This window comes from Hyperolius riggenbachi, chromosome 2 (genome assembly GCF_040937935.1).
Source record: "Hyperolius riggenbachi isolate aHypRig1 chromosome 2, aHypRig1.pri, whole genome shotgun sequence".
NCBI lineage: Eukaryota > Metazoa > Chordata > Amphibia > Anura > Hyperoliidae > Hyperolius > Hyperolius riggenbachi.
The window spans coordinates 124271607-124296557 of NC_090647.1; the positions used below are offsets into that span (position 1 = coordinate 124271607).

Here is a 24951-nt window from a genome sequence, read left to right on the forward strand (position 1 = left end):
GGAGGAGGGAGGAGGGAGGTGGGAGGAGGGAGGTGGGAGGTGAGGGAGGAGGGAGGAGGGAGGAGGGAGGAGGGAAGGGTGGAGGAGGGAGGAGGAGGGAGGGAGGAGGGAGGAGGGAGGTGGGGAGGAGGGAGGTGGGAGGTGGAGGAGGAGGAGGGAGGTGGGAGGAGGGAGGAGGGAGGTGGGAGGAGGGAGGAGGGAGGTGGGAGGTGGGAGGTGGAGGTGGGAGGTGGGAGGTGGGAGGAGGGAGAGGAGGGAGGAGGGAGGGTGGGAGGAGGGAGGAGGGAGGTGGGAGGAGGGAGGTGGGAGGTGGGAGGAGGGAGGAGGGAGGAGGGAGGAGGGAGGAGGGAGGAGGGAGGTGGGAGGAGGGAGGAGGGGGGAGGAGGGAGGTGGGAGGAGGGAGGTGGGAGGTGGGAGGAGGGAGGTGGGAGGAGGGAGGAGGGAGGTGGGAGGAGGGAGGAGGAGGAGGGGAGGAGGGAGGAGGGAGGTGGGAGGAGGGAGGAGGGAGGTGGAGGAGGGAGGAGGGAGGAGGGAGGAGGGAGGTGGGAGGAGGGAGGGAGGGGAGGTGGGAGGTGGGAGGAGGGAGGAGGGAGGTGGGAGGTGGGAGGAGGGAGGGAGGAGGGAGGTGGGAGGTGGGAGGAGGGAGGTGGGAGGAGGGAGGAGGGAGGTGGGAGGAGGGAGGAGGGGAGGTGGGAGGAGGGAGGAGGGAGGAGGGAGGTGGAGGAGGGAGGAGGGAGGAGGGAGGGGGAGGTGGGAGGAGGGAGGTGGGAGGTGGGAGGAGGGAGGAGGGAGGTGGGAGGAGGGAGGAGGGAGGTGGGAGGAGGGAGGTGGAGGAGGGAGGAGGGAGGAGGGAGGTGGGAGGAGGGAGGAGGGAGGTGGAGGAGGAGGAGGGAGGAGGGAGGTGGGAGGAGGGAGGTGGGAGGTGGGGAGGTGGGAGGAGGAGGGAGGAGGGAGGTGGGAGGAGGGAGGTGGGAGGAGGGAGGAGGGAGGTGGGAGGTGGGAGGTGGGAGGAGGGAGGTGGGAGGAGGGAGGTGGGAGGAGGGAGGTGGGAGGAGGGAGGAGGGAGGTGGGAGGAGGGAGGTGGAGGAGGGAGGTGGGAGGAGGGAGGAGGGAGGTGGGAGGTGGGAGGAGGGAGGAGGGAGGTGGGAGGAGGGAGGAGGAGGGAGGGAGGTGGGAGGTGGGAGGAGGGAGGAGGGAGGTGGAGGAGGGAGGAGGGAGGTGGGAGGAGGGAGGGAGGTGGGAGGAGGGAGGTGGGAGGAGGGAGGAGGAGGGAGGAGGGAGGTGGGAGGAGGGGAGGAGGGAGGTGGGAGGAGGGAGGTGGGGAGGAGGGAGGAGGGAGGTGGGAGGTGGGAGGAGGGAGGTGGGAGGTGGGGAGGGAGGTGGGAGGAGGGAGGTGGGAGGAGGGAGGGTGGGAGGAGGAGGAGGGAGGTGGGAGGTGGGAGGAGGGTGGTGGGAGGTGGGAGGAGGGAGGAGGGAGGTGGGAGGAGGGAGGTGGGAGGTGGGAGGAGGAGGTGGGAGGTGGGAGGAGGGAGGAGGGAGGTGGGAGGTGGGGAGGGAGGTGGGAGGGAGGGAGGTGGGTGGAGGGGGGAGGGAGGAGGGGAGGGGGGGAGGTGGGAGGTGGGAGGAGGGAGGTGGGAGGAGGGAGGTGGGAGGAGGTGGAGGAGGTGGTGGTGGGAGGTGGGGGTGGGGAGGAGGAGGGGGGGGGGGAGGAGGTGAGGTGGAGGTGGGAGGAGGGTGGTGGGTGGAGGGAGGGGGAGGTGGGAGGAGGGAGGGGGAGGAGGGAGGTGGGAGGTGGGAGGAGGGAGGAGGGAGGTGGGAGGTGGGGAGGTGGGAGGTGGGAGGAGGGAGAGTAAAAACTCCCTAGCAGAGTGTGTAGCAGCTGTTCCATAACTAATTAGTGTAGGTAGGCAAATGGTATAAAGGACCTTGCTTGGAGGAGGGAGGGAGGGGTGGGGTCCTCGAGCAGTGAAGTGTATTTCACTCAATTAGGTGTGACTCCAGGCATTAGAGCTTTTGAAACATGTTTTCTATCATTTTTGCAGTGTATAGAATTTTTTAAAACTTTGAAAGTTCGCCTCCCCATTGAAGTCTATTGCGGTTCGCGAACTTTTTCGCGAACCGAACCTTTCGCGGGAGGTTCGCGAACAGGGTTCGCGAACCGAAAATCGGAGGTTCGGCCCAACTCTATTGTATAACCGTTTGCTACCTCTCTGTCTGTCACCCCTTGTTTACATTGTATGTATCCCTATGTATTGTCCAGCACTGTATAATATGTTGGCGCTTTATAAATACAATAAATAATAATATAAGTATGCTCTGAACATAGCGGTGTCATGCCTGGACATCCATCTCATGTTTGTGGTTAGGTTTATGTTTAAATTAGCGCAGCTAAGCTATATTCACAAAGCATTAATGTCACATATTCCCAATCACATGAAAATGTTTCTTATCTTACCCAAGGCAGTGAATTGTTGCAGGTGAATTCCCAAGTGGCGATATGTGTTGGACATTCAAAGCCATTCAGAACTGCATACGCTGCTTCTGGGTCACATGCAAAGTTGAATTCCCCACACACTGTTATATTTCCCCTGGCTAAGAGCAGAAATGATTGTAATTAAAAAAAGTAATTTAGAATGTTTGTGCAATAGTCAGCCGAAAACCCTCTTCTAATATTTTTATTATTGTCTTTTATTTAGAAAGCTCTCACATATAATGCAACACTGTACAATAAATAATAGGGATGGGGAATTTCAAATTTATACAGACAGAGTAAGTAAAGACAATAGGCTCTAATCACACAACTTCTCATAAATAACCTTTCAGCACATTTACAAGCAAAATAATCACTCAAAGTGAGTTGTTTCTAATTAACTTCATTTCACTATTACTTTTCTTACCTTAATTATATTAGATTTTTGCTCTTTGGGAGCTTAAAAAAGTAACATAGACAATGTGATCATGCCCTGTGACTCAGGAGGAAGGGCATCTTTAGACATAAATTGACTTTACCAAAATATCAGCCATACAGACCCCCACCAATAGACCTCTATTCCAGAAATGGTATCGATTTCTCATGAGAAAAGCAAAATCAGCTACCGATTGGTATGAAGTTCAAAACTTGGTTACACTACCTCTTTGAAGCAGCAGGGACAGCCATACTATCCCAGGAAAAAACACATATATAAGTAGATAAATATTTGTTCTACTTACATAACATATGTATTGTACTGTCCACGTTTTCATTTCAGTGAATTTTATGTAGAAAATAAAGAGAAAACTGTTCCTGGCATTTTGCATTTTTATTCCCTGTGTCTGAAGCCAATATCAGTTCCTCCCTTACTTTTTTTTCCCTAGAAACTGCACTGTCATATCTAGCTTGCTTTTTAAACACGTGTGAGCACAACATAGATCATATTTCAGCAGCTCACTGAACTGTTCTTAGCCACTCAGTGAGAAGCAGGAATGTGGGAGGGGTGATGACAAGCTTCCTTCTCGTGGGCAATGTACCAAATAAAGCCAGGTTGAATGAGAAGATTTATTACAGAAAGAAACATTTCTGATTAGATTGCAGTGCTTGCAACGTAGGGTAAGGTTGCAGGCTGCATAACAGACAGAGCAATAGTTAAATGGAATTTGATTTGACGGCCGTCAATTCTTCTTTAACCACTTGCCGACCGCACGCCTATACCGTGCGTCGGCAAAGTGGCAGCTGCAGGACCAGCGACGCAGTACTGCGTCGCCAGCTGCAGGCTGATTAATCAGGAAGCAGCCGCTCGCGCGAGCGGCTGCTTCCTGTCAATTCACGGCGGGGGGCTCCGTGAATAGCCTGCGGGCCGCCGATGGCGGCTCGCAGGCTAAATGTAAACACAAGCGGAAATAATCCGCTTTGTTTACATTGTACGGCGCTGCTGCGCAGCAGCGCCGTAAGGCAGATCGGCGATCCCCGGCCAATCAGCGGCCGGGGATCGCCGCCATGTGACAGGGGACGTCCTGTCACTGGCTGCACAGGACGGATAGCGTCCTGTGCAGCCCGGATCACCGGGGGGGGGGAAAGGTAGGAGAGGGAGGGGGAGAATGTCGCCGCGGAGGGGGGCTTTGAGGTGCCCCCCCCGCAACATGCGATCAGACCCCCCCTGCACATCATCCCCATAGGGGGGAAAAAAGGGGGGCGATCTGATCGCTCTGCGTGCACCCTGATCTGTGCTGGGGGCTGCAGAGCCCACCCAGCACAGATCACAACAAACAGCGCTGGTCCTTAAGGGGGGGTAAAGGGTGGGTCCTCAAGTGGTTAAGCTAACAGAATATGTGAACTTTCCTGCACACTAGCTAAAATGTAACAAAAATGGAATATATTAAAAAAAAGTGTCCTCCAGAGGTGGACATTATTCTAGCATAACAGATTGGAAACTTGGTTTAAACTGTTAAAGTGGATCCGAGGTGAACTTTTACTCATTGCTTAATTGTGTTCCTTTCCTATTGTTTATAGGGCATTCCTCAAGCCAAATACTTTTTTGTTTTTGTTTTAATACAATTCCCTAAAAAACTAAATAAACCACGCCCACATGTTTTCAGAGAGCCTTGGCAGTAGCAAGGGCTCATGGGAGCTCAGTCTGGGCAGGAGGAGGAGGAGGTGTTACTAGCCATTGATTTCAGAGGCAGAGGAAAGGAGGGGGGGGGGATTAGTTTTTTTTCACAGGCTGAGTGATCAAGATACAGATAAGCCTGCCTCTGTGTAATGTTTACAAACAACATGGCTGCTGTCATTGTATCACAGGAAGAAATAATCATTTTCTATTAAAGCTGTTAGCAGCTAGATTTGTGGGTAAACTAAACTTTAGATAAGATATATAGACAAGTTACTTGTTATAGTTAGTTTTTCATCTCGGATCCACTTTAACAGGAAGTACAGCTTTGTGATTTATTTATTATTTATTATTTTATTTATTTATTGTGATTGTACGTAATCTGTTACGCTTCCACTACAAAGTACAGCAGGAATTCACAAACTTCTGAAGAGACGTTGCAATGGATTAAAAACTAATAACAAGTAAGTTCCAGAAGCGGTGCTTACATAACAGTTATATTTCCAGCTTCAGTGGAGAAGGAAGGGCAACAAAGCATAAATGCTTTTTATGTGAGAAGACCACGGAAAGTTGCTATCGGTTTTACTGGAGTTTTTTCTTTTACATACATTTGAATATGAATAAAATGTACTTACACTCCATGTTACCTCCCATTATAAAAAGGCTTTTTAACTTCTGCGGAAACGTAGGATCCATATTAAGAGCTAGAGCCAAGTTTGTCAATGGGCCAGTTGCAACAAGGGTAACCTAAGTTTAAAAAGGAAAGCAAAGTAATTTCTCAGACTTGAAAAGCATCTGAAGTCACATACTATATGAATTGGTCTGCACTTTCACTGAAACCCATACTGTATGCATTGTCCCTCGAATAGATGAACCCATGACATCTTTTACAAACTTCTTGGCATCTAAAAGCCAGCAGGAAACACTATCCAAATTAGCAACTGAATAGGTTCAGCACAGTTGTACAAGTGGAGGCAGTAGCCGAAGGCCGCAGACGAGGGTCCTGGTGTGCAGCTTTAGAGTTTATTTCTTAACCTCCTTGCCGTTCTGATTCTTTCCAGATTTTAGGGTCTAAAAGAGGTGCAATGTTTTTCCACTCTTTCAGACCCTAAAACCTGAAAAAAATCATTCTGGCAGGGAGATCTGCAGCAGAATAAAAAATTTACCTTCCTGGGCTCCTGCGCTGCAGTTTTCTCTTTGACCACAAGATGGCGCTAATATTCATAAAAACGAACTTCTCTATATTTCTCTAGTACAGAGAAGTTAGTTTTAAATATTAGCCCCGCCCCCGATGACGTCACGCCGCCACCGCCGCTCCGATTGGGCGCCGGGTCCCCGGAAGAATAGTGGGGACATGGGGATCCCGGCAGCCAGGGAAAGACCCCACACTGCTGGGGAGAGAGGCTGGAGTCCCGCTGCGCAGCGCGATCGCGCCCGGAACTCCACAACTTCAGGTAAAGCGCTGCACTCCCAACCCGACCTGAGCTCGGGATCACCGCTAACAGCTTCTTTTTTCTACCCCGAGCTCAGGTCGGGAAAACCGGCAAGGAGGTTAAAGAGAACCTGAACTGAAATTAAAAAGTTAAAATAACCATACACAGGTCATACTTGCCTCCTGTATAGTCTCCTATTCAATCTACTTCTCCTCTCCTGCGCCCCATTTCTCCACTGTGATTAATGGATTTCTCTGTCCTCCATTTTAAAAATGGCCATTACCCCATAACAGCTTCTTGGTCAGCACACTGTTAAACTGTAAAATCACCCACTTGAGCCATAGGGAAACATGGACATTGCCTTGCACATTCAGTTGTAACTGACAGCTGCTGATATATAACTGACAGAAACTGGTATATTTCAGTTCTGACAAAATATTGTCCAAACTGGAAGGGATCACTGTAAGAAGAAAATGGTGAGCCTCTGAGAGGAACTGACGGTGAGGTTAGTATGTAATATTCATTTGCAGCTACGCCATATAATTATTTTAAATAATTTTCCTTACTTCAGGTTCCCTTTAAGTTAGTCACAGCCAAATTAGTGAGTTTTTAGGGACCAGAACTAGTCTATGAGGTTTCCAGCTGGGTCTCCTCAACTAAACTAGCTTGGCATTTCTGAGCTATGGAGAATATATGGGGGCGAGGAAGGTATTTATTTCTTCATACATTAACAAGCATAGAGCTGATAAAGTTTCTGCAGAGCCTTACATTTAACAAGCACTAATTCACATCACTGACTATTCTCAGAGGAACTTACACAATAATTCCCTACCATTGTGCATGTCCAATATTGGGGAAAAAATACTCCAATTCACTTTAGTCTACTTGACATGTATCCTTTATTTAAACATTGTATACAAAACTCCCCGTACCCATTAAAAAGAGCAATACTGCAATGACTTGCCTAAGCTAATCACAGCCGGCTGTGTCACACACCACGGTCGCAACTGCATACAACCCATGCACATGTTCACACACATACAACTCCCGGGAGTTTCAATTTGTGTTGTCTGCTTTCAGCAGATTGTACTCAAATGACTCCACGATAGTGTCTCAGCTTCACATGCAAGGGTTAATGCCAGGCGAATGTGTTAGTAGCAGGGTTCCGTTCAATTACAGAGGGTTACCTCATGGACCTTATTATGCAGCGTTACAGGGTGTTAGCAGTAGCATTGGCACATATTGCATAGTTGGGTTGCCGCTGAGGGCTCTCACCACCTCCTGCGCATTGTCCCTCTTAGCCTGGATCTGTTAAACAGTCCTATTGGTGTGCTCAGCGTCTCTGCAGGTTGCGTGTCCACCCTCCGCTACGGATGTCCGTGTGTTGCCATTTCAATTGTGCTGGGAACCCCTGGAGCTGTCTCAGCGTCGCACAACGCGAGACCCGGATGTGACGTCACTGCTATGCTCTCTGCATCACTAGTATCGGCCGCCCACCAGCCTTCGTCAGATGTTTGGGGAAAGCCATCGCTATGTTTTTGTTTGAGGAAGGGCCCTCATTAAAAACTGGGCAGGATTTGAGCTTGAGACTGTAAAGTGGGAGTGCTTGCCATGTAGCCTAGGTGCTACCAATCAGTATTTCTTTCAGTCTCTAGCTGTTTAGCAAACACATAGGACCAGGCCGGCAGATGATAGAAGGGTGTTTTTCACATTTTACATGGTGTATATCAATCAGTAGAATTGATCTGGTTAAAGGAGCAAGACAGTTGGGCATTAACTCCAGTGGTCTAGTATTTTATTCTGACTTGGAAATACTCTTTAATATGCCAAAACGCCATCTAAATTTCCAAATGATAAGAAGAACCAAGACACTTTGGGTTTGTGAGAAGTACTATATTACACCTATGTGGAGAGCCATATTTCTCACCTGTCCAGGATATTCACTCACAATCCTCAGCATTGCAAGCACTGCATGCTCTTTCTTCAGACTGTCTAGTCCAGGACATGTTGGGTCCGGCACATCTCCCAAGCCATCTACTCCATGATAATTACTGGCGTGCATATTTTGCCCAAGAAGTGCTCTACTTGCTCCTCCATATACAGGAACCTATTAGGCAAAATAATATCAATATTTAAATGATCACTTATGCATTATAGATTCACATGCATTAAAATATTTTTATCTGTTTCAATTGTTACTTTACCATGATATTAGTTCATTTAAAGCCATACTATCGCTACTACCTACAAATCCGTCCACAATACTTGCCCGACCGACATTTCTGAACTCGTTCTCAGGTACACACCTGGCCGCCCACTCCACTCCGACCTATTCCTGGCTACTCCACACATCACCCACTCCCACAACCCTAGGACTATTCTAGAGCTGCCCCTACTCTATGGAACTTCTTTCCACCCCCTGTCAGGCTAGCCCCCTCCTTCAACATCTTCAAACAAGCCCTCAAAACAACTGGTTATGCTGGCCTTCTTGCCCTCATCTCTGCCTTAACCCTCGCTGATGAGTACCTACCCATCGTGACCTTCCCTAGTGTGTTTCTTCCCCTACTCTTTAAACTGGGGCCCTCTCCCCTCTTTTGTGTACCTTCTTGATCATGCACCCATTCCATTGGCTGATTGAAACTACCCAGGCCCATATGCAATTCACTTTTTCTCCTGAGTTTTCTCCCAGGTGATATTTTCACATCTTGTCATAAAATGCATTGGGCCTGATGCAATTGTCAGACTCGCCAGCATTAGATGCTGGTGAGTCCGATAATCAGGCGACAATAAAGTTGCCTGATCCAATTACATTTAGCCCTAGGCAGGGTGTTAAAAAAAACTCGTTTGGACGATATTATCGCCCAGCAAGTTCCTTACACCCTATCCTATTACACTTTGCATGCCACCGGGGAGCGGTGCTTCCCGGCAGACATGAGCGTTACCTTAGACCTGCAAAAAGCAGGTCTAAACATGCTAACGCTCGTCATCGCCACTGCATCTAGGGGTCTCCTTTAATAAGGAGACCCCCAGATATCCCTGCCAGCTGCCACTCATCTCTGCAACTCCCCACGTAGCTGCACAGATACTCTGAAGAAATTTCCCTCCCGCCGCTGAACACCCACTGCATGTCGTATCCTGCAATTACAGTGTATGAGTCACTGTAATTACTCTCGCGATAGCAGAGCCCCGGCAAAGCAACTTTGATTCTGCCTCCGGGGCTCCCCATTGGTTCACAGTCTGAGACATTTTCATTGGTCCGGACTGTGAACCAATGGGGAGCCCCGGCGGCAGATTCAAAGATGCTTTGAGGACTCTGCTATAGCGAGAGTAATTACAGTGACTCATACATTGTAATTGCAGGACGGGACTTGCGGCGGGAGAGAAATCGCTTCAGAGTACCTGTGCAGCTAGGTGGGGAGAGACGAGCGGCGGCCGGCAGGGAGCTGTAGGTGTCCCCTTATTAAAGGAAACCCCCAGATGCAGAGGCAGAAGAAGGCGGCGTATTTTCAGCAGGTGTTCGCATGTGTGAGGAGCGAGGCCGTGGTGCCGATGGACAGCACTACAGGGTAAAACCTCGCTCCCCATTGCCCGTAACATGTGAGCATCGCTCAGGCTTTCGCCTGAGTAATGCTCCCTAACAATCGGCCAACGCACAAGTGAAACTGGCAATAGGATTTGCCGGTAATCCTCGTGCAATGGCAAGGTGATAAGTGGCTCGCATCTTGCAAGCTATCACCTTGAATAGCATCAGGCCTATTTTAATCCACCAGCAAGCAAGAACATAGTTAAAATAATTTTGTTATAAAGATTGTTTGAAAAAAAAAATTATAATTTTGTTAGTACTTTTTCACCAACTTTAGTTACTTTTCAATTGTAAACTGCTTAAAAGTTATTTTAAATAGAATATGAATATTATGTCCAAGGAGATAACTCATTAAATAATAATAATGCCTGTGTAGGAGGGGAGGCATGGGTGAGCTACTGCTAAACACACTTCCAATAGGTAATGCGGGGGGGGGGGGGGGGGGGGAATTGGCCTAATAGGGTGCCTGTCAGAGTGTGCCATATTCAGCCTGTAATTGGGGAACTACAATCATTTTTATTAATATTATATTATCAATTGTGTAGTGGGGGGGGGGGGGTGTGAATACAAATATTTGCTTAAATTGATATGAGAAAAAAAAAGTCTAACTATTTGGTACCTATATAATACGTATGCACTTTTGAGAAAAAAAAACATATACTATATAGTATGTTGCTGACAGAAAGGCCCACATGCAATTCACTTTTTCTCCTGAATTTCTCCTACATGATATTTTCACACCTTGTTATAAAATGTCTTTTAAACCACCAAAAAGGTCATGGCCAGGCCATATTTCACAACACAGGGCTGTGTAGCTTTGTCAGGTTGCTACTTTAACCTTCCTGGCGGTAACCCCGAATGTAGTTCGGGGTAAGCCGCGCAGGAGGTTTTCTCCGGCCCTGCTTGGCCGATTTGCTTACTTTTTTTTTTTGCTGGACGCAGCTAGCACTTTGCTAGCTGCGCCAGCACACTGATCGTCGCTGCCCCGCACCCGATCGCCGCTATCCGTCGCGGCGCGCGGGCCTCCCCTCCCCCCAGACCCCGTGCGCTGCCTGGCCAATCAGTGCCAGGCAGCGCCGAGGGGTGGATCGGGACTCCCAATGACGTCCCGACGTCATCCCGCCCCGTCGCCATGGTGACGGGGGAAGCCCTCCAGGAAATCCCGTTCTTTGAACGGAATTTCCTGATCGCAGATCGCCGAAGGCGATCGACGCGGGCGGGGGGATGACGCTGAGCAGCGGCTATCATGTAGCGAGCCCTGGGCTCGCTACATGATTTAAAAAAAAAAAAAAAAAAAAAAAACTACTGCGCTGCCTCCTGGCGGAATTTTTCATACCGCCAGAAGGGTTAATAGGACATTTGTTTGGAGGCTTCTAATTGCTCCTGCAATCCTGTGGGGGGGGTTTTTAGGCTCTCTGTGCCTGATTTTCCCCCTCTCCCTCCTCCCTCTCCTTCCCACCCCCCTGCCCCTTCCTGAATTGACTTGGACAGCCATCCCTTCTCTTCTTCGTCTCTCATAGGCATTAGCCTATGAGAGGGCTGCTATTCCCAGCTGCTCTGAGGGACAGCTGAGTGTTTCTTATACAGTGCTGCACTAGATAGCAGCGCTGTACGGATGTAAACAAAGGGGATTTATTTCCCCTTTCGTTTACTAACGGCCTGCTATCAGCGATCGCAGCTAGCAGGTTGATCACAGAGTGGAGCTCCGTGAACCGGCACAGAACGATCACGCATGCGCGCGCGTTCCATGCTAAACTGCAGCTGCAGGACTTGACGCAAATCGGCGATAGGTGCTCCTGGGGCTGCCGCCGCGTTCACGCCCATTGGCCATGGTCATTAGGTAGTTAAAGAGAATATGAAAATAATCTCCTAGGAGATAACTCAGGAGAAAAAGTTAATTGCATATGGGCCAATGGGGTTGACCCATGGTACTCTAGTAGCGCAACCGCTACTACAGTAACGGTCACACTACTAGAGTACTGCTACTTCATGAATCAACCTCCATGTTTCCAATCTCTTGCAACCTACTACTGCTATTCTTCATAAATGTAGTATTTCTGAATATATATCTCTAACATGCGCAGGTACCTCGAGCCTATCGCAGGTTTTCAGAACACGTAGGACGTTCTTGCAGACGTTTTCTAAAGTTGTGTTGCCGTGACAACAAGTTATTCCCAGTATTTGAACATCAGGAGCTGCCAAGGCCATCATAAGTGCTTGGGCATCGTCTACTCCACAGTCCACATCTACCAACAGCAACTTCTTGGCCATCATGTGTTATACTGCAACATATAAAAGAAAACACAAACAGGTCCTGGTAAAAGATTCACACATTAGTATTTAATTTGTAATCTATCCCTGTCATTTTCTAACCTATAAACCTTACAGCTCCTGGCCAAGTACTTTAATAGCAATTCATTTGACAATAGGAAGTTAAGGAACTTTATTGTCGAGCCTGATGGTATTCCTTATTTTCATTTGAACTATGAAAATAAGTCTTTTGCTAATTAATTCTTTATGGAATGCATGATTAAGGGGTGGGGCAGGGGTAAAACTGGAGGTGTGACAAGGTGTCTCCCAAAGATATCCTTATTTCTTATCTCAAAAAGCTGGGCGGCATGGTGTAAGATTTATTACATTTAGTGCAGAGAGTCTCAGAAACTAGATATAAGCAGATCCAGTCTTCTACTTTGGAAGCATGTTGTGACTATCTCCATCTGTCCTGCTGCCTTACTGTGACCCCTAGGTATGGGCATAGTACCCCATGCACGCATGGTGCCAATCTGCTTCCCCATTCTGGCAGCACTCAGTTTTGATAGCTCTTTAAGGGCTTGATTCACAAAGCCGTGCTAACACTTAGCACGCTGGTGAAAAGCCCTTTATCACGCCTAAACTCAGTTTAGGCGTGATAAGTTTAGGCATGATAAGTTTAGGCATGATAAGTTTAGGCATGATAAGTTTAGGCGTGATAAGTTTAAGCACCAACTGGGTTAGCACCGCAGTGCACAGCTGCTTAAAAGTTTTGCGCTACCAAAGTCTGGTGCTCTTCACATAGCGTTTAATGACGCTGCTTTGCGTGCGGGACTTTGCGCGCGATCTAAACTTATCTAAACGTATCACGCCTAAACTTATCATGCCTAAACTTTTCACGCCCAAACTGGCTTTTCACCAGCGTGGTGAAATGGTTATCACGCCTACAGTCTCTAACTGGGTTAGCACCGCTTTGTGAATCGAGCCCTAAGTCTCTGGTGACCTGCCTGAGATGTCTAAGGAATCTAACAGTCACATTCTATCTTGCACTATCTTCTGTGCACGTTTACCGATATCAAGCCCTGGGATTTGTTGTCTCCACCATTCCTACCCGTCTCTGAAATAAGATCTTTTCAGTGACTGGGCCACACTGGGGCCAGGGCAATTTCCTTATACTGAGGAGACACCTGCTACCTATACTGGGGGCTGCTTAATATTGGAGGCACACCTGGCTGAATATACTTAGGTTGGGGGACACATCTACTACCTATACTGGAGGAAGCGGGCTACCTGATACTGGGAGCAACCCTGGCTCCAGTAGTGGCTGGATAGTGTACTAGTTAAGGGCTCTGCCTTTGACATGGGAGACCAGGATTTGAATTCTGGCTAGGGTTAGGACCTATTCAGTAAGAAGTCCTTGGGCAAGACTTCCTAACACTGCAGGGTGGCCTCTTGAGCGCGCCCTTAGTGGCTGCAGCTCTTGAGCGCTTTGAGTGCAGCAGGAGAAAAGCGCTATACAAATGTTAGGATTATTATTATAGGACCTAATACTATTGGGGGGTATGTCATTAATTATTACTTGGTATATTCTTTCCCTGTCATGCCCCAGTGGGCCGTTCCAATAAGCCATTGTGCCCCGTGGGCACCCCCCCTCGAAAACAATATACAAATCTAAAGCTGGAGTTGCCACTGGATCTCTTAAGTCTTTATTGTGAAAGTATTACTGTCTGAAGGATTCAATGCCTTTCCTGTAGGCCTAGATCATCTCACTTATGCTAGGTACACACAATACAATTTTCTGGCAGATTTACCTGCCAGATCGATTTTATCCAACATGTCCAATCTGAATTTCGATCAATTTTCCAATCGATTTTCAGATCGATTTCCGTTCACTTCGTTGGAAATAGATCAGAAAATCGATCGAAATTCAGATTGGACATGTTGGAAAAATATCGATCTGGCAGGTAAATCTGCCAGAAAATGGAATCGTGTGTACCTAGCATAAGACAAAGGGCACTACCTTATTGCCCTTGAGAGCAATGTCATGCTCACTGATAACAGTATCTCTGCCAAGTCCTTGCTGTAGCCCCTGTGTAGTCCCATGTGTGCTTGCTCATCTATGCATTGTGGCATGCATGCACAAAATGGCACATGTGCTGGGGATTACATGGAAACTGCTACTATGCTGCCCATGTAAGCTCCCTCCAGACAGCACTCACTGCCCATATTTCTTTGAGCCCTTATATTATGTCTTCTGATCCAGTTCTTCCAGATTACCTATTGTGACTCAGCTGTGAGTCTCTGCATGAGTGTGCAACTGGTTAATTCCTTTTTTTGGGTAGGAACACACTAGGCGGTATCGCATATGCGTTTTCCACTATGTGCTATGGGGAAAACTCATGGGATTCTGCCTAGTGTGTACCTTTCTTTCTGTTTCATATTTGGCCAGACCCACTTTAGCACCTCCAATTTACCTTATCATATTAATGAAAGTGTCCCTGGGATGAGCTTGGACTTCGCATCTTGCTATGTTAGTTCCATGAGGCTACATTCACAGGGGTGCATTAAGGTGCAGCATAACGAACACTTTGCAATGCGTCTTTCCGCACTGCAATTCCCCACCTATGCAACATTCACAGGGGTGCGTTAAAGTGCAGCATAACGGACACTTTGTAATGCGTCTTTCCGCACTGCAATTCACCACCTATGCAACATTCACAGTGCAGCAGGTGCGTTGCGGTATAACGGTGTGCAGCATCGGAATGTCTTGCATGCAGTGCATTACCCCAAAACGCATGTTAAGTTACTGCGAAGGATAATTTTTATTTACTTATGCTTCACTGCATGCAATGCAAAGTGCGGATAATGTTTGGTGTGCCGTAGTCTAGTTTAGGGGACCCAGCAGGAAATCTCATAGGGAAATTCCGCTAATGTGATTGGGTAGACAGCACGCTCTAAAACTAGGGTTGCCAGGTCGGCTGATGGAGAAAACCGGACAGGGGGTGGAGTTAGGGGCGGAGTCAGAAGCGCACTTTTATGTAGAGTGGGGCTAAGCAATGGGCTTTTTAAAAAATGTTTTTTACAGTATTTATATCGCACTGACATCTTCTGCAGCACATTACAGAGTACATAGCCATGTCACTAACTGTCCTCACCAGTACATGCACATAAGAGACCACTTTTCACCAGTAAATGCACATAATAAGAGACCGCTTTTCACCAGTAAATGCACAAGCATTACACGTAGCAACGTCGGGAAGCGCGGGCTCGGGGGCGGTACTTAAGCTGGCGTAACTTACGCCGCATAAGCTGGCTGGCTGTGCCTTTGACTGACAGCCAGGCAGCGAATCAGCGGTCGCGCAGCGCTGGCGGACGGGTGGCGGGCCTGTTACCCAAAACTGTATTTCAATTGCTGTAATCGTGTTGAGAGACAGCAGTAACATAAGGTTTGACAAGCATGATGTGTGACAGCGTGCTGCTTCTATACAACACCCCCCGAGCTTTGTGTCCCCATCTCTCACTATCTTCCTACCTGTTAGTGCTGGCCCCTGTAGCAGATCCGAAGTTGAACGCCATACTGCTGGTGACGAGTCCTGCACAGTTTTGCCGAATTACAAACTGCAGGAAAACCCCGCTCCCACCATCAGGAGACAGCCTCACTACAGACACTGCGCATGCGCACACAAGTTAGCGCGGCATGTCGTACATCACCATGTCGCAACTTCGGAGCCGTACAGGCCGCCATGTTGGAGGCGGATCTCAGTATTGTGATGTGATGACAAACAGGGGCGGTGCCATATCCACAGTAGTGCTTCCCGAATCCCTATTGCTAATCGGGCAGAATGATCTCTGTGACTCCGAAACGGCTGATGAACGGATGTTTCGGAGTTACTGGCGGCAAGTGGCAAAAGGCATAAAACCGGACATCTTAATTGTCCGGTTTAACATGCCTTTTTGGACAGGACACAGCGGCCAAAAACCGGACTGTCCGGTCTAAAACCGGACACCTGGCAACCCTATCTAAAACTGTTAGGTTTCAAATAGGTTGTCGTAAACTGCACCCATGCTATTTCATTCACTGCCAGCGATTTGTGCTGTAAGAGGGTGCTGCAATTGGAGATCTGTTCCCTATAAGCTGTCCTGCTGGATCCCCTAAAGTAGACTAGCTCCTAGAGACTTGCAGGATAAGACATCCACCAACCCCCACTCTGTATTGATTGGCTAGAGAATTGTCAATAGAATCCATTGATCTTCCCGCCTTGCCTTGTGTTCAGGCTGCATAAGAATGTAATGCTGAATGACTGGAGAGCAATGCTTACATAATGCTGCTCACTGTGCTGTAACTGGCTGGGGATGCAGAATATATGAACTCTATGCACCTGGCAAGGCAACAGTTTGAAATATATAACATGAATGAAGGTGAGCTTTAAGTCTGACTTTTAGCTAATCATTAATTATATTTCCAGCTGAATAATGTTAATTAAGCTGTCAGATAATCAGTCTTTAGCTGTTTGAAGCTGAAGCTGATTATCCCTTAGCAAAGCAGCAGTTCAGCCTGTATTATGCTGGGAATACATGGCTCAATCCTGAGCCATTAATATGGCTCGATAGATAATTTCCGACATGTCCGATCACCATTCGATCGTTTTGCCCCTCGATTCACCATTGAAGCACCAGAATCGACTTGTGTATTCCCAGCATTAGTTCCAGCTATAGCAAAGGGAGGGATCTAACCAGTTAGTATTTAGATCACATCTCTACAGATGAATAATATACACAGGATATTATATAAGAAGCATATTAGTAAGATACATACCCGAAAAGCTGTCCGGTCTAGATGCTGTCTTTTCACAATGTGCTTTTTGTGTTTCTTTTTGTAACAGGAACTACTTTTCTGTTCAGCCTGCTGATTTGTCTGTGGAGAGCAGCTGACACAGCTGCACAGCTCTCACCTCCCTGTTCATTCACTGCTGTAATATGAGCCAAGCCAGTCCCACAGCCCTCTCACACATTACAGCAGCAGCAGCAACTACCAAGGAATCAAAGTGTCCATCAGCAACAAACATTTGTTGCATTTTGGTACAGAGGAGGAATTTTACAAGTCCGCTTGTCCTGAGATGACATGTTCCAACTATCACCTTTTTTAAAATCTAACCACTTCCTTACTAGTAGTCTCTGGCCCTTTAGAGACCACCGGGCTCACCGACATCACGCCGCACGCACCTGTCTCGTTGTTCGCGACGCTCTCCCGGTACTGCAGCTCACTCTTTCTGCTGTCGGTATGACTCTTCCGTAAGCCGGTCAGGCAGAGCTGGGACAAGGTCCTCCAGCACCCAAGGCTGAGACACCAAAGTGCGCCCCTCCATCCCTCCCACCCCAGCTGTCACACACTGATTGCTATTAGACTAAGAGAGGACCACAGGGCCCACAACCTCCCCAACACCTTAATATCTAGTTATCTGGCTTGCAGTCGCTGCTATGTATCCCCTTTTCTTATTTCTTTCTGCCTCAAACACAATTAGGAATGACAGCTGAATGAATTGTGCGCCCCCTCCTACACTGCGCCCTGAGGCTGGAGCCTCTCCAGCCTATGCCTCGGCCCGGCCTTGCGGTCAGGGACCGATATCATTGGCTCCTGACTCTGTGATTACTGTGAGCCAATGTGATTGTGACTCTGACCCTATGATTACTGTGAGCCAATCACTAACTGGGTCAGATATTGTGGAAAAGAGGACTAGCATTGGAGCACCCCAATGAGGGGTAAAGGGTGACCATTATTAGCCTGGTTCCATGCAGTAATCGTTACATTCATAACTGAGGAGACGTTTGGTTCCCCTAAAAGGGGGGTTGGTAGGTCGTTCATAGGAACCAAGAAAAGCCGCTTCCACTGCCACCGCCGGATTGAAGCTGTTACCAGCTGTGCTGCGAGAAATATTTTTTAAAAGTCAAGGGGCTTTATTCACTAAGCAGTGCTGCTACAGAGTGTGTTATAATGCCCTGAGCCTGCTATGCAGCCATGCTGGGTGCTGTGGTGCCTCTATGGGGCATGCTGGGTGTTGTGGTGCTATGATGGAAGCTATGGTGCCTGGAGCCATGGCCGAGGCAGAGGCGAGAGATGTTCCAGCCTCAGGGCACAGTGTAGGAGGGGCGCACAACTCCCTCAGCTATCATTCCCCTATTGTGTTTGAAACAGAGAGGAATAAGAAAAGGGGATACATTGCAGTGACTGCAACTCAGATAACTAGAGATTAAGGTGTTGGGAGGGTTGGAGTCCCTGGGGCGCCTCTTAGTCTAATAGCAATCAGTGTGTTACGGTTGGAATGGAAGGGATGGAGGGGCGGTCTTTAGTGTCTCAGCCTTGGGTGCTGGAGAATCTTGTCCCGGCTCTGCCTGGAGCCTCCATAGGGAGCATGCATTGTGTGTACTATCACTGTTCCTTCCGCCCCACCCCCCGCCCGCACAGCGGGCGGAACTACTCAACTCCTCCATCCACTCTACAAGTCTGGAGACATTCTCTGTAGCAGCTATACTCCCCCTAGCAGCTCTAGTGTCTGATCCATTCTCAGACACTAGGGGTAGAAGCCCAGAAGAGAATATGTCTGCAGAATCTGGAGACCAAGCGGTCGGAAGTGGGTACTGCCATCTGCCGCCAGAATAGATCCGTGGCACAGCAATGCCCCTGTCCAAGGCTCCCCCACGGTTAATATACATTCAATTACTGTATATTAACATTTAATACAGAGTTCATGGTATGTATATAGAGTGGTGTATGGTACTGTATTAGCTAGGCCTATTTTTAACATTCAGTCTCAAACAAACAGAAAGCACACTTATCTGACACAAGCCAATCCCTGTTGGTGCCAAATAACCAAGACTCGACTGGTAGTTAAAAAAATACTACAGTCTTTATTTTTGTTGTTGTTGTTCTTTATTCATCTTGTTATTTAACAAATAAGTTGCATATAAAATCATACAAATCACACCAAAATTCAGTTATTAAAAAGAGTCTTCTCTGTAAATGTACAAAGGTTGTCTTTATAACATGCTGTGATGCCTGCTTTTAATTTGTAACACCTACACTCGATTCCTATTCTATTCAATTTCCGACTTTGGTTCCAAACAGCAAAATGGCAGGACTTCTATCTTGTAGAAAGAGAAAATATAACCATTTTCTAGAACATACTTTGACCTCAGGTCTTCCATTTTAGCTTTTTCTACCACTAAACAAATTGGCACACAATTGCTAGTTTAACTGTATTTCACTTTAAAGAGAAATTCTACTTTTGTTGCTGTATAACTAAAAGATCAGAGATGTACACTGAATTTTTGTAATTCAGTGTACAGGTAGTCCCTGGTTAATGAACGAGATAAAGACTGTAGGTTCATTCTTAACCTGAATCCGTTCTTAAATTGGAACGCTGTGCCATCTCTGTCCCCTTTGCCTCCTATGTGCCCCCTTTGCCTACAGTGTCCCCCTCTGTGCCTCTCTGTCTCCCTCTGTGCCTTTTTGTCCCCTTCAGTGCTTTTGTTCCCCCTCTGTGCCTGTTTGTCCTTATTGTGCTTATTTGTCCCCCCATGTTCGCTTGTCCCCCTTTGAGCTTCTCTTTGTACCCCTCCCCTTTGCCCCTCTATGTCTTCCCTCTGTTCCTCTCTATGTTCCCTCTCTGTGACTCTTTTTGTCCCTGCCTCTGTTTGTACCCCTTCTGTGCCTCTGTTTGTACCCCTGTGGCTCTGTACCCCCTCTGTGCCTCTGTACAACTTCTCTGCCTCTGTTTGTACCCCCGGTGCCTATGTACCTCTGTACCCCTTCTGTGCCTCTGTTTGTACCCCCTGTGCCTATGTACCCCCTCTGTGCCTTTGTACCCCCTGTGCCTCTGTACCCCCTTTGTGCCTTTGTTTGTACCCCCTGTGCTTCTGTTTGTACTCCCTTTGTGTCTCTTTTTTTACCCCCTGTGCCTCTGTACCCCCTCTGTGCCTCAGTTTGTACCCCCTCTGTGCCTTTGTTTGTAACCCCTGTGCCTCTGTACCCCCTCTGTGCCTCCGTTCGAACCCCCTCTGTGTCTCCGCTTTTCCCCCTCCCCCCGTGCCTCTAATTGTCCCCTCTGGACTCACCTTCCAGCCCGAGACCAGCGTTGTCCGTCTAGCCACCCCGTCTCCTACTCTCTCTAGCGTACAGCATCGCTTTGCTTCCTGTATGTCATGTGACATACAGGAAGCAAAGCGATGCTGTACGCTACAGGGAGCAGGTGGCGGAGAGAGGAGGACATACGGCGCTGGACTCGGTTTGAGGTAAGTCCAACACTGCTGCGGGGACGCGCACCGGCACTTAGTGGAAGTTTGAAGCCACTTCTTCAAACTTCCCCGATGCGGAAATGACGTCATCGTGACGGGATCGGGCCGATTGTATCAGCGGGTCGTTCGTAAGTCAGGTGTTCATAAGTCAGGGACTACCTGTATTTAAAATGGATCTTTCTAGTTCAATTTGCAGCAAGCTATGGATTTCCAAAACTGACAGTAAGATGAAACTGTACTTATTTACAACTATGGCACCAATTCACTGTATGAAGCGCTGATTCCTCATAAACATCCACTTTGCTGCAGAAATAAGTAACTGAGCAGGAGCCAGTGTCACCAATTTTCCACTCATCCCCACATAAAATGAGCTAAGCACTGACATTCCATTGTACCAGTTTCTGTTAGACACACTGTGGAATGGCTGTGCTGTATATACATATAAAAAAGTAAGCAAGTGTAAAGAGGAACTGTACTGAAAAGAACATTATTAAAATTGCTTATTTTTACAATATTAATTTATAAATTATTTAGTCAGTGTTTGCCCATTGTAAACTCTTTCCTCACCCTGATTTATATTATTATATTTATCACAGGTGGCTGCATCTTTACTGTTGTCATGTGCATCACTATGGAATGTTTGTTTATTCAGTGTTCCGCAGCCAATAGAAATAATACCTGGTTTCCCAGAATGCTCTGGGAGGAGAATTCTGCATAGCTAAACAAACAGTCTAGGCTGTGACATCACTGGGAGGGCAGGACTACATTCAGAAATCAGGGCCACCATCAGAAATCTCTGGGCCCAGTACTGGGCAAATCTACTGGGCCCCCCTCATGCCAAATCCCAATCTGCAGGGGAAAAAAAGCTCTTTAAAGGCCTGAACATATGATCACCTTTGTGTCCTCTTTTCATCATCTATAACGTAGATGTGTTGCTAAAAAGCAACCCACCCCCCAGCACATGCCAGAAAGGGCAGCCAGAGCCAGGAACCAATTTGCCACGCCCAGGACAGATTCTATGCTTTTTGCTGCCTGAAGCAAACATTGTAGTTCCCGGTCAGCTTTGATACACTTCACGTGATGTTCATGGACATATGAAACTTTCATATTAACATGCATTTCTATCCTCTGCATTACTACATGAAAGGATGCATTTTTACAGATGACATACTCGTCTCTTGTGTTTCTGGGCTCTTTGCAACTGAAAATAGGTTAATTTTCAAAAGAGTAAGGCACAGAGAGAGTCCCAGAACACCTGAGGGACAATGCATTTGCATGTGTATTATAAGTGTGTATGAGCCCTCAGATCCAAAAACAGCACAGCCTTCTTTATATATTGTACAGAGCACACAAAATGCAAACACACATGCTCCATATATATGCATATATCACACACAGCCAGTATCTCTCACTCACTGTGTCTCTGTCCTACTCAATATCCTTTCATCTCTAAACTCATTATCAGCTTGGTTCAGAGCTGTAAACACAGAAGGGAGAATCATGCCAGGCTATAGTATATTAACCTTTCTCTGCTCTCCCTTAAGCCCAATCTACACTATACAATTTTTTGTGCAATTCGATCGGATCGAATTCGATTATAGTTTTCGATCCGATTAAATCCGACATGTCTGATCGGGATTCGATTTGATTCCATAGTGTGGTCGAATGTCATTGCAAAACAATGGCAAATCGATTACACTACCGATCAAATCGAATCCCGATCGGACATGTTGGATTTAATCGGATCAAAAACTGTAATTGAATTCAATCCGATCGAATCACACACAAAATTGTATCGTGTAGATGGGGCTTTAGACCTAAATGTCAATATCTACACACTGGTAGAATCACATGTATAAATGTGAACAGGAGTTACAAGCAGAGAGCTTATTCTCTGCCAACAGTCTCAGCACTGCACATGGAGAGGGGTGGAGACTGAAGCAAATAAGGATAAGAAGATGCACTCAGAATGGGGGGGGGGGGGGGGGGCTGTCTGAATGAGAGAGCAATAAATCTAAAAACATCATCCAATTACTTAGTAATCAGAATGCTCAGATGTTACCATTTTTTGTGACATGAAGCCTCTGTAGCTAAAAATCCCTTCTTGACCTATCTTGTTATATTGATGACATGATCAAAAGCATCATCTCCACTGTTCATACTGCAAGGCAGCAGGTATACTTTGTAACTGAGTGCCTACAACAATTTAAGATAACATCTGTGCTTGAAATGGGGATGGGGCTTTAACAAATTTCCTACTAAATATTGTAAAAAAAAAAACAAAAAACTAAGATGACTTGTTAAGACTTAATGTTATAAAGTTGGCATAAAAAGTATTTTTTGGCAATTTTGCTGACAGCAGCTTTCACGTCTGTATTTCTCAGACTATAAATCATGGGATTGATAGTGGGTATTATCGTTGTATAGAACACGGAGAGGATCTTATCATTGAGTTGTAAATAGTCCGATGGTGTTCTGAGATAGGTGAAACAGAGGGTGCCAAAGAATATAGAAATACAAGCTAGATGGGCCGCACAGGTGGAGAAAGCTTTGTGTTTCCCAGAGCGGATGCCCAGAATAGTGATCAGGATATTGATGTAGGAATACAAGATGGTGGACAGGCAGATGGCTGTGCTCAATCCTCCAAATACAAAAACCATTTCCTTATTGAACAAAGTATCCGAGCAGGACAGTTTATAGAGTGGAGGGAGGTCACAGTAGAAATGATCTATGACATTGTCCTTCCAATACTTCAGTGCAAATGCAAGACTAACGTGAATGACAGAATTTAGGAATCCAGCACAATAGGCTCCACCCACCAAAAGCCTACACAGCCTCGTAGACATAATAGTTGCATAGAGTAAAGGCTGACGTATTGCCACCAATCTGTCATAAGCCATTGCAGCTAAGAGGTAACTCTCTGTGGTAGCAGAACCCCCATACAGTAATAGCTGTGTAGCACAGCCAGCAAGAGTGATAGACTTTACTTTCCTGGATAGGTTCACCAGTGTGTTGGGTGTAATAATGGATGTGTAGAAGAGGTCAAGCATTGCCAGATGACTGACAAAGAAGTACATTGGCGTGTGGAGTGCATTTTCCAGCTGTATGAGGGTAATAATCCCCACATTTCCTAAAACAGCAGCTACATAGACGATCAAGAACACCAGGAAGATTGGAATCTTCAGGTGGGGGTTGTCAGTCAGTCCTGTGAAGATGAACTCTGTATTTGCATCATGTATGCTGCAGTTATTCATTTGTGTAGCTGTAGGGAAATAATAGAGTTATTATTATGTTATAGTGCCAACATCTCTATTATTATTATTATTTATTGTATTTATAAAGCGCCAACTTATTACGCAGGACTGAACAATAGATAAATATGGAGGCAGATAACAGGGTACAGGATACAATATCATGCAATGGAGACCACACAATTCCAACCCAAGTCGGTCCCAAGAAAGGTACCCAGTGATGAGTTGCATGATCAAGCTGGATACACTAGGGGGACGAGGCTTACAATCTTAAGAGAGAGAGTAGGAGCTCAGCAGAGATAGTTATGGCATTAATGTAGGGGGGGAGGGTGTCAGGCGATCTTGAGGAGGTGTGTTTTGAGGGCTTGTTTGAAGGTGCTGAAGGGTGGGGTGAACCTGATGAGTGGTGGAAGGGAGTTTCAGAGAGTGGGAGCAGTCCTTCACAGATTGAAGAGGGGAAATGCGGTTCAAAGGGAGGCCAGACAGAAGGGAGTTGCAGTAGTTGAGGCAGGAGATGATAAGGGCATGAATAAGGAGTTTGGCAATCCCCAGGTCAGAAATGGGCCATGGGGCTTTACAATAGGGATGAGTATAGTTTCGCGAGAAGCAAAACTGTATATGCTCATATCCGAGGAGGGGGCTGCCACAGAGAGGGTTGATCTACCTGGCTGATGTCCTCTTGCCACTGTGCTCCATCTTCCAAACACTTCATGCTTCACATCGGAACTTTGCTGTGAAACTGGAAGTGTTAGGAGGATGGAGTGCAGGGTGGAACAAGATGACATCATCAAGGAAAATTAACTCTGCTCCCTTTTTTTCAATAAGAATTTCCTCCCCGACTGTGATATCTCCTCTTGGACTAATTGGCTCTCGCGCGGCCCATTGAGACTAAAAGACTTGTACTCTGATACTGAAGTTTTGCCTTGGCCCCACTTCAAAGAACAAAATGGTCACTCTGCTTCTGAGTTTTTTAGATACCTGCAAATGAGACATTTTGCCCAGAGCTGTGCACAGGATTGACTGGAGGTTACCACCCTCCTATAGAGACAGAGTTTTACTCGTACCAACACACTCCAGGAATAATTGCGCTTTTCAATTAATTTCTATTTCTATGAGGTATGGTATTCAAAACTAATAGAGATCACTCTTCCTATGGTTACGTGGCAGGATCGCCTTCAGGCAATTTGGCTATATGACGAATGGGATTAATTATTCTTAGATTTAGCCAAGTCTTACAAAGGAAAGGGGTTATAAAATATTTTATACGATTGGTATAGGACTTCATCTCTCCTTTATAAGAGGGGCATTTTATCTTCTCACCTGTGCTTCAGAGGTTGTGGCTCAGTGGCTGATCAAGATCATTGTTGGTGGGATTGTCCAGTGGTGAGAGTTTTGGGTCGAATGTTTTAGAAAGGCCTCCGCACTTTTGGATTGCAGCATCTCCCCTGATCCATGGGTAGCCCTGTTTTACCAGAGGTTCCCTTCTGACTAAAAATGCAAACAAGCTCCTAGTTCATTTCTGTAATGTGCCAAAGGCCATCTTTGCTAAAGAATGGAAG

At 47.0% G+C, this 24951-nt stretch overlaps 2 protein-coding genes across 2 annotated transcripts in view; both read right to left on the reverse strand.

Annotated features, from left to right (window-relative positions):
- Nucleotides 1–16744, reverse strand: part of LOC137544056 (nucleoside hydrolase-like) — a 20175-nt gene extending 3431 nt beyond the window's left edge. The window contains exons 1-5 of the mRNA XM_068265122.1: nt 16666–16744; nt 11688–11881; nt 7944–8123; nt 5219–5330; nt 2456–2592 (exon numbers count right to left, since the gene is read on the reverse strand). Of these exons, the coding sequence (XP_068121223.1) occupies nt 2456–2592; nt 5219–5330; nt 7944–8123; nt 11688–11873 (615 nt within the window). The 5' untranslated portion in view covers nt 11874–11881; nt 16666–16744. The remainder of the gene's footprint in view (nt 1–2455; nt 2593–5218; nt 5331–7943; nt 8124–11687; nt 11882–16665) is intronic.
- A 5697-nt stretch (nt 16745–22441) lies between these two features.
- On the reverse strand, nt 22442–23395 carry LOC137544852 (olfactory receptor 5AP2-like). The gene has a single exon (XM_068265944.1). The coding sequence runs from the start codon at nt 23393–23395 to the stop codon at nt 22442–22444; it is 954 nt and encodes a 317-aa protein (XP_068122045.1).
- Nucleotides 23396–24951: the final 1556 nt, after the last annotated feature.

What these genes read in the sequence shown, in the direction of transcription:
- LOC137544852 (XM_068265944.1), bottom strand. Translation starts at nt 23,395, where the DNA reads ATGAATAACTGCAGCATACATGATGCAAATACAGAGTTCATCTTCACA.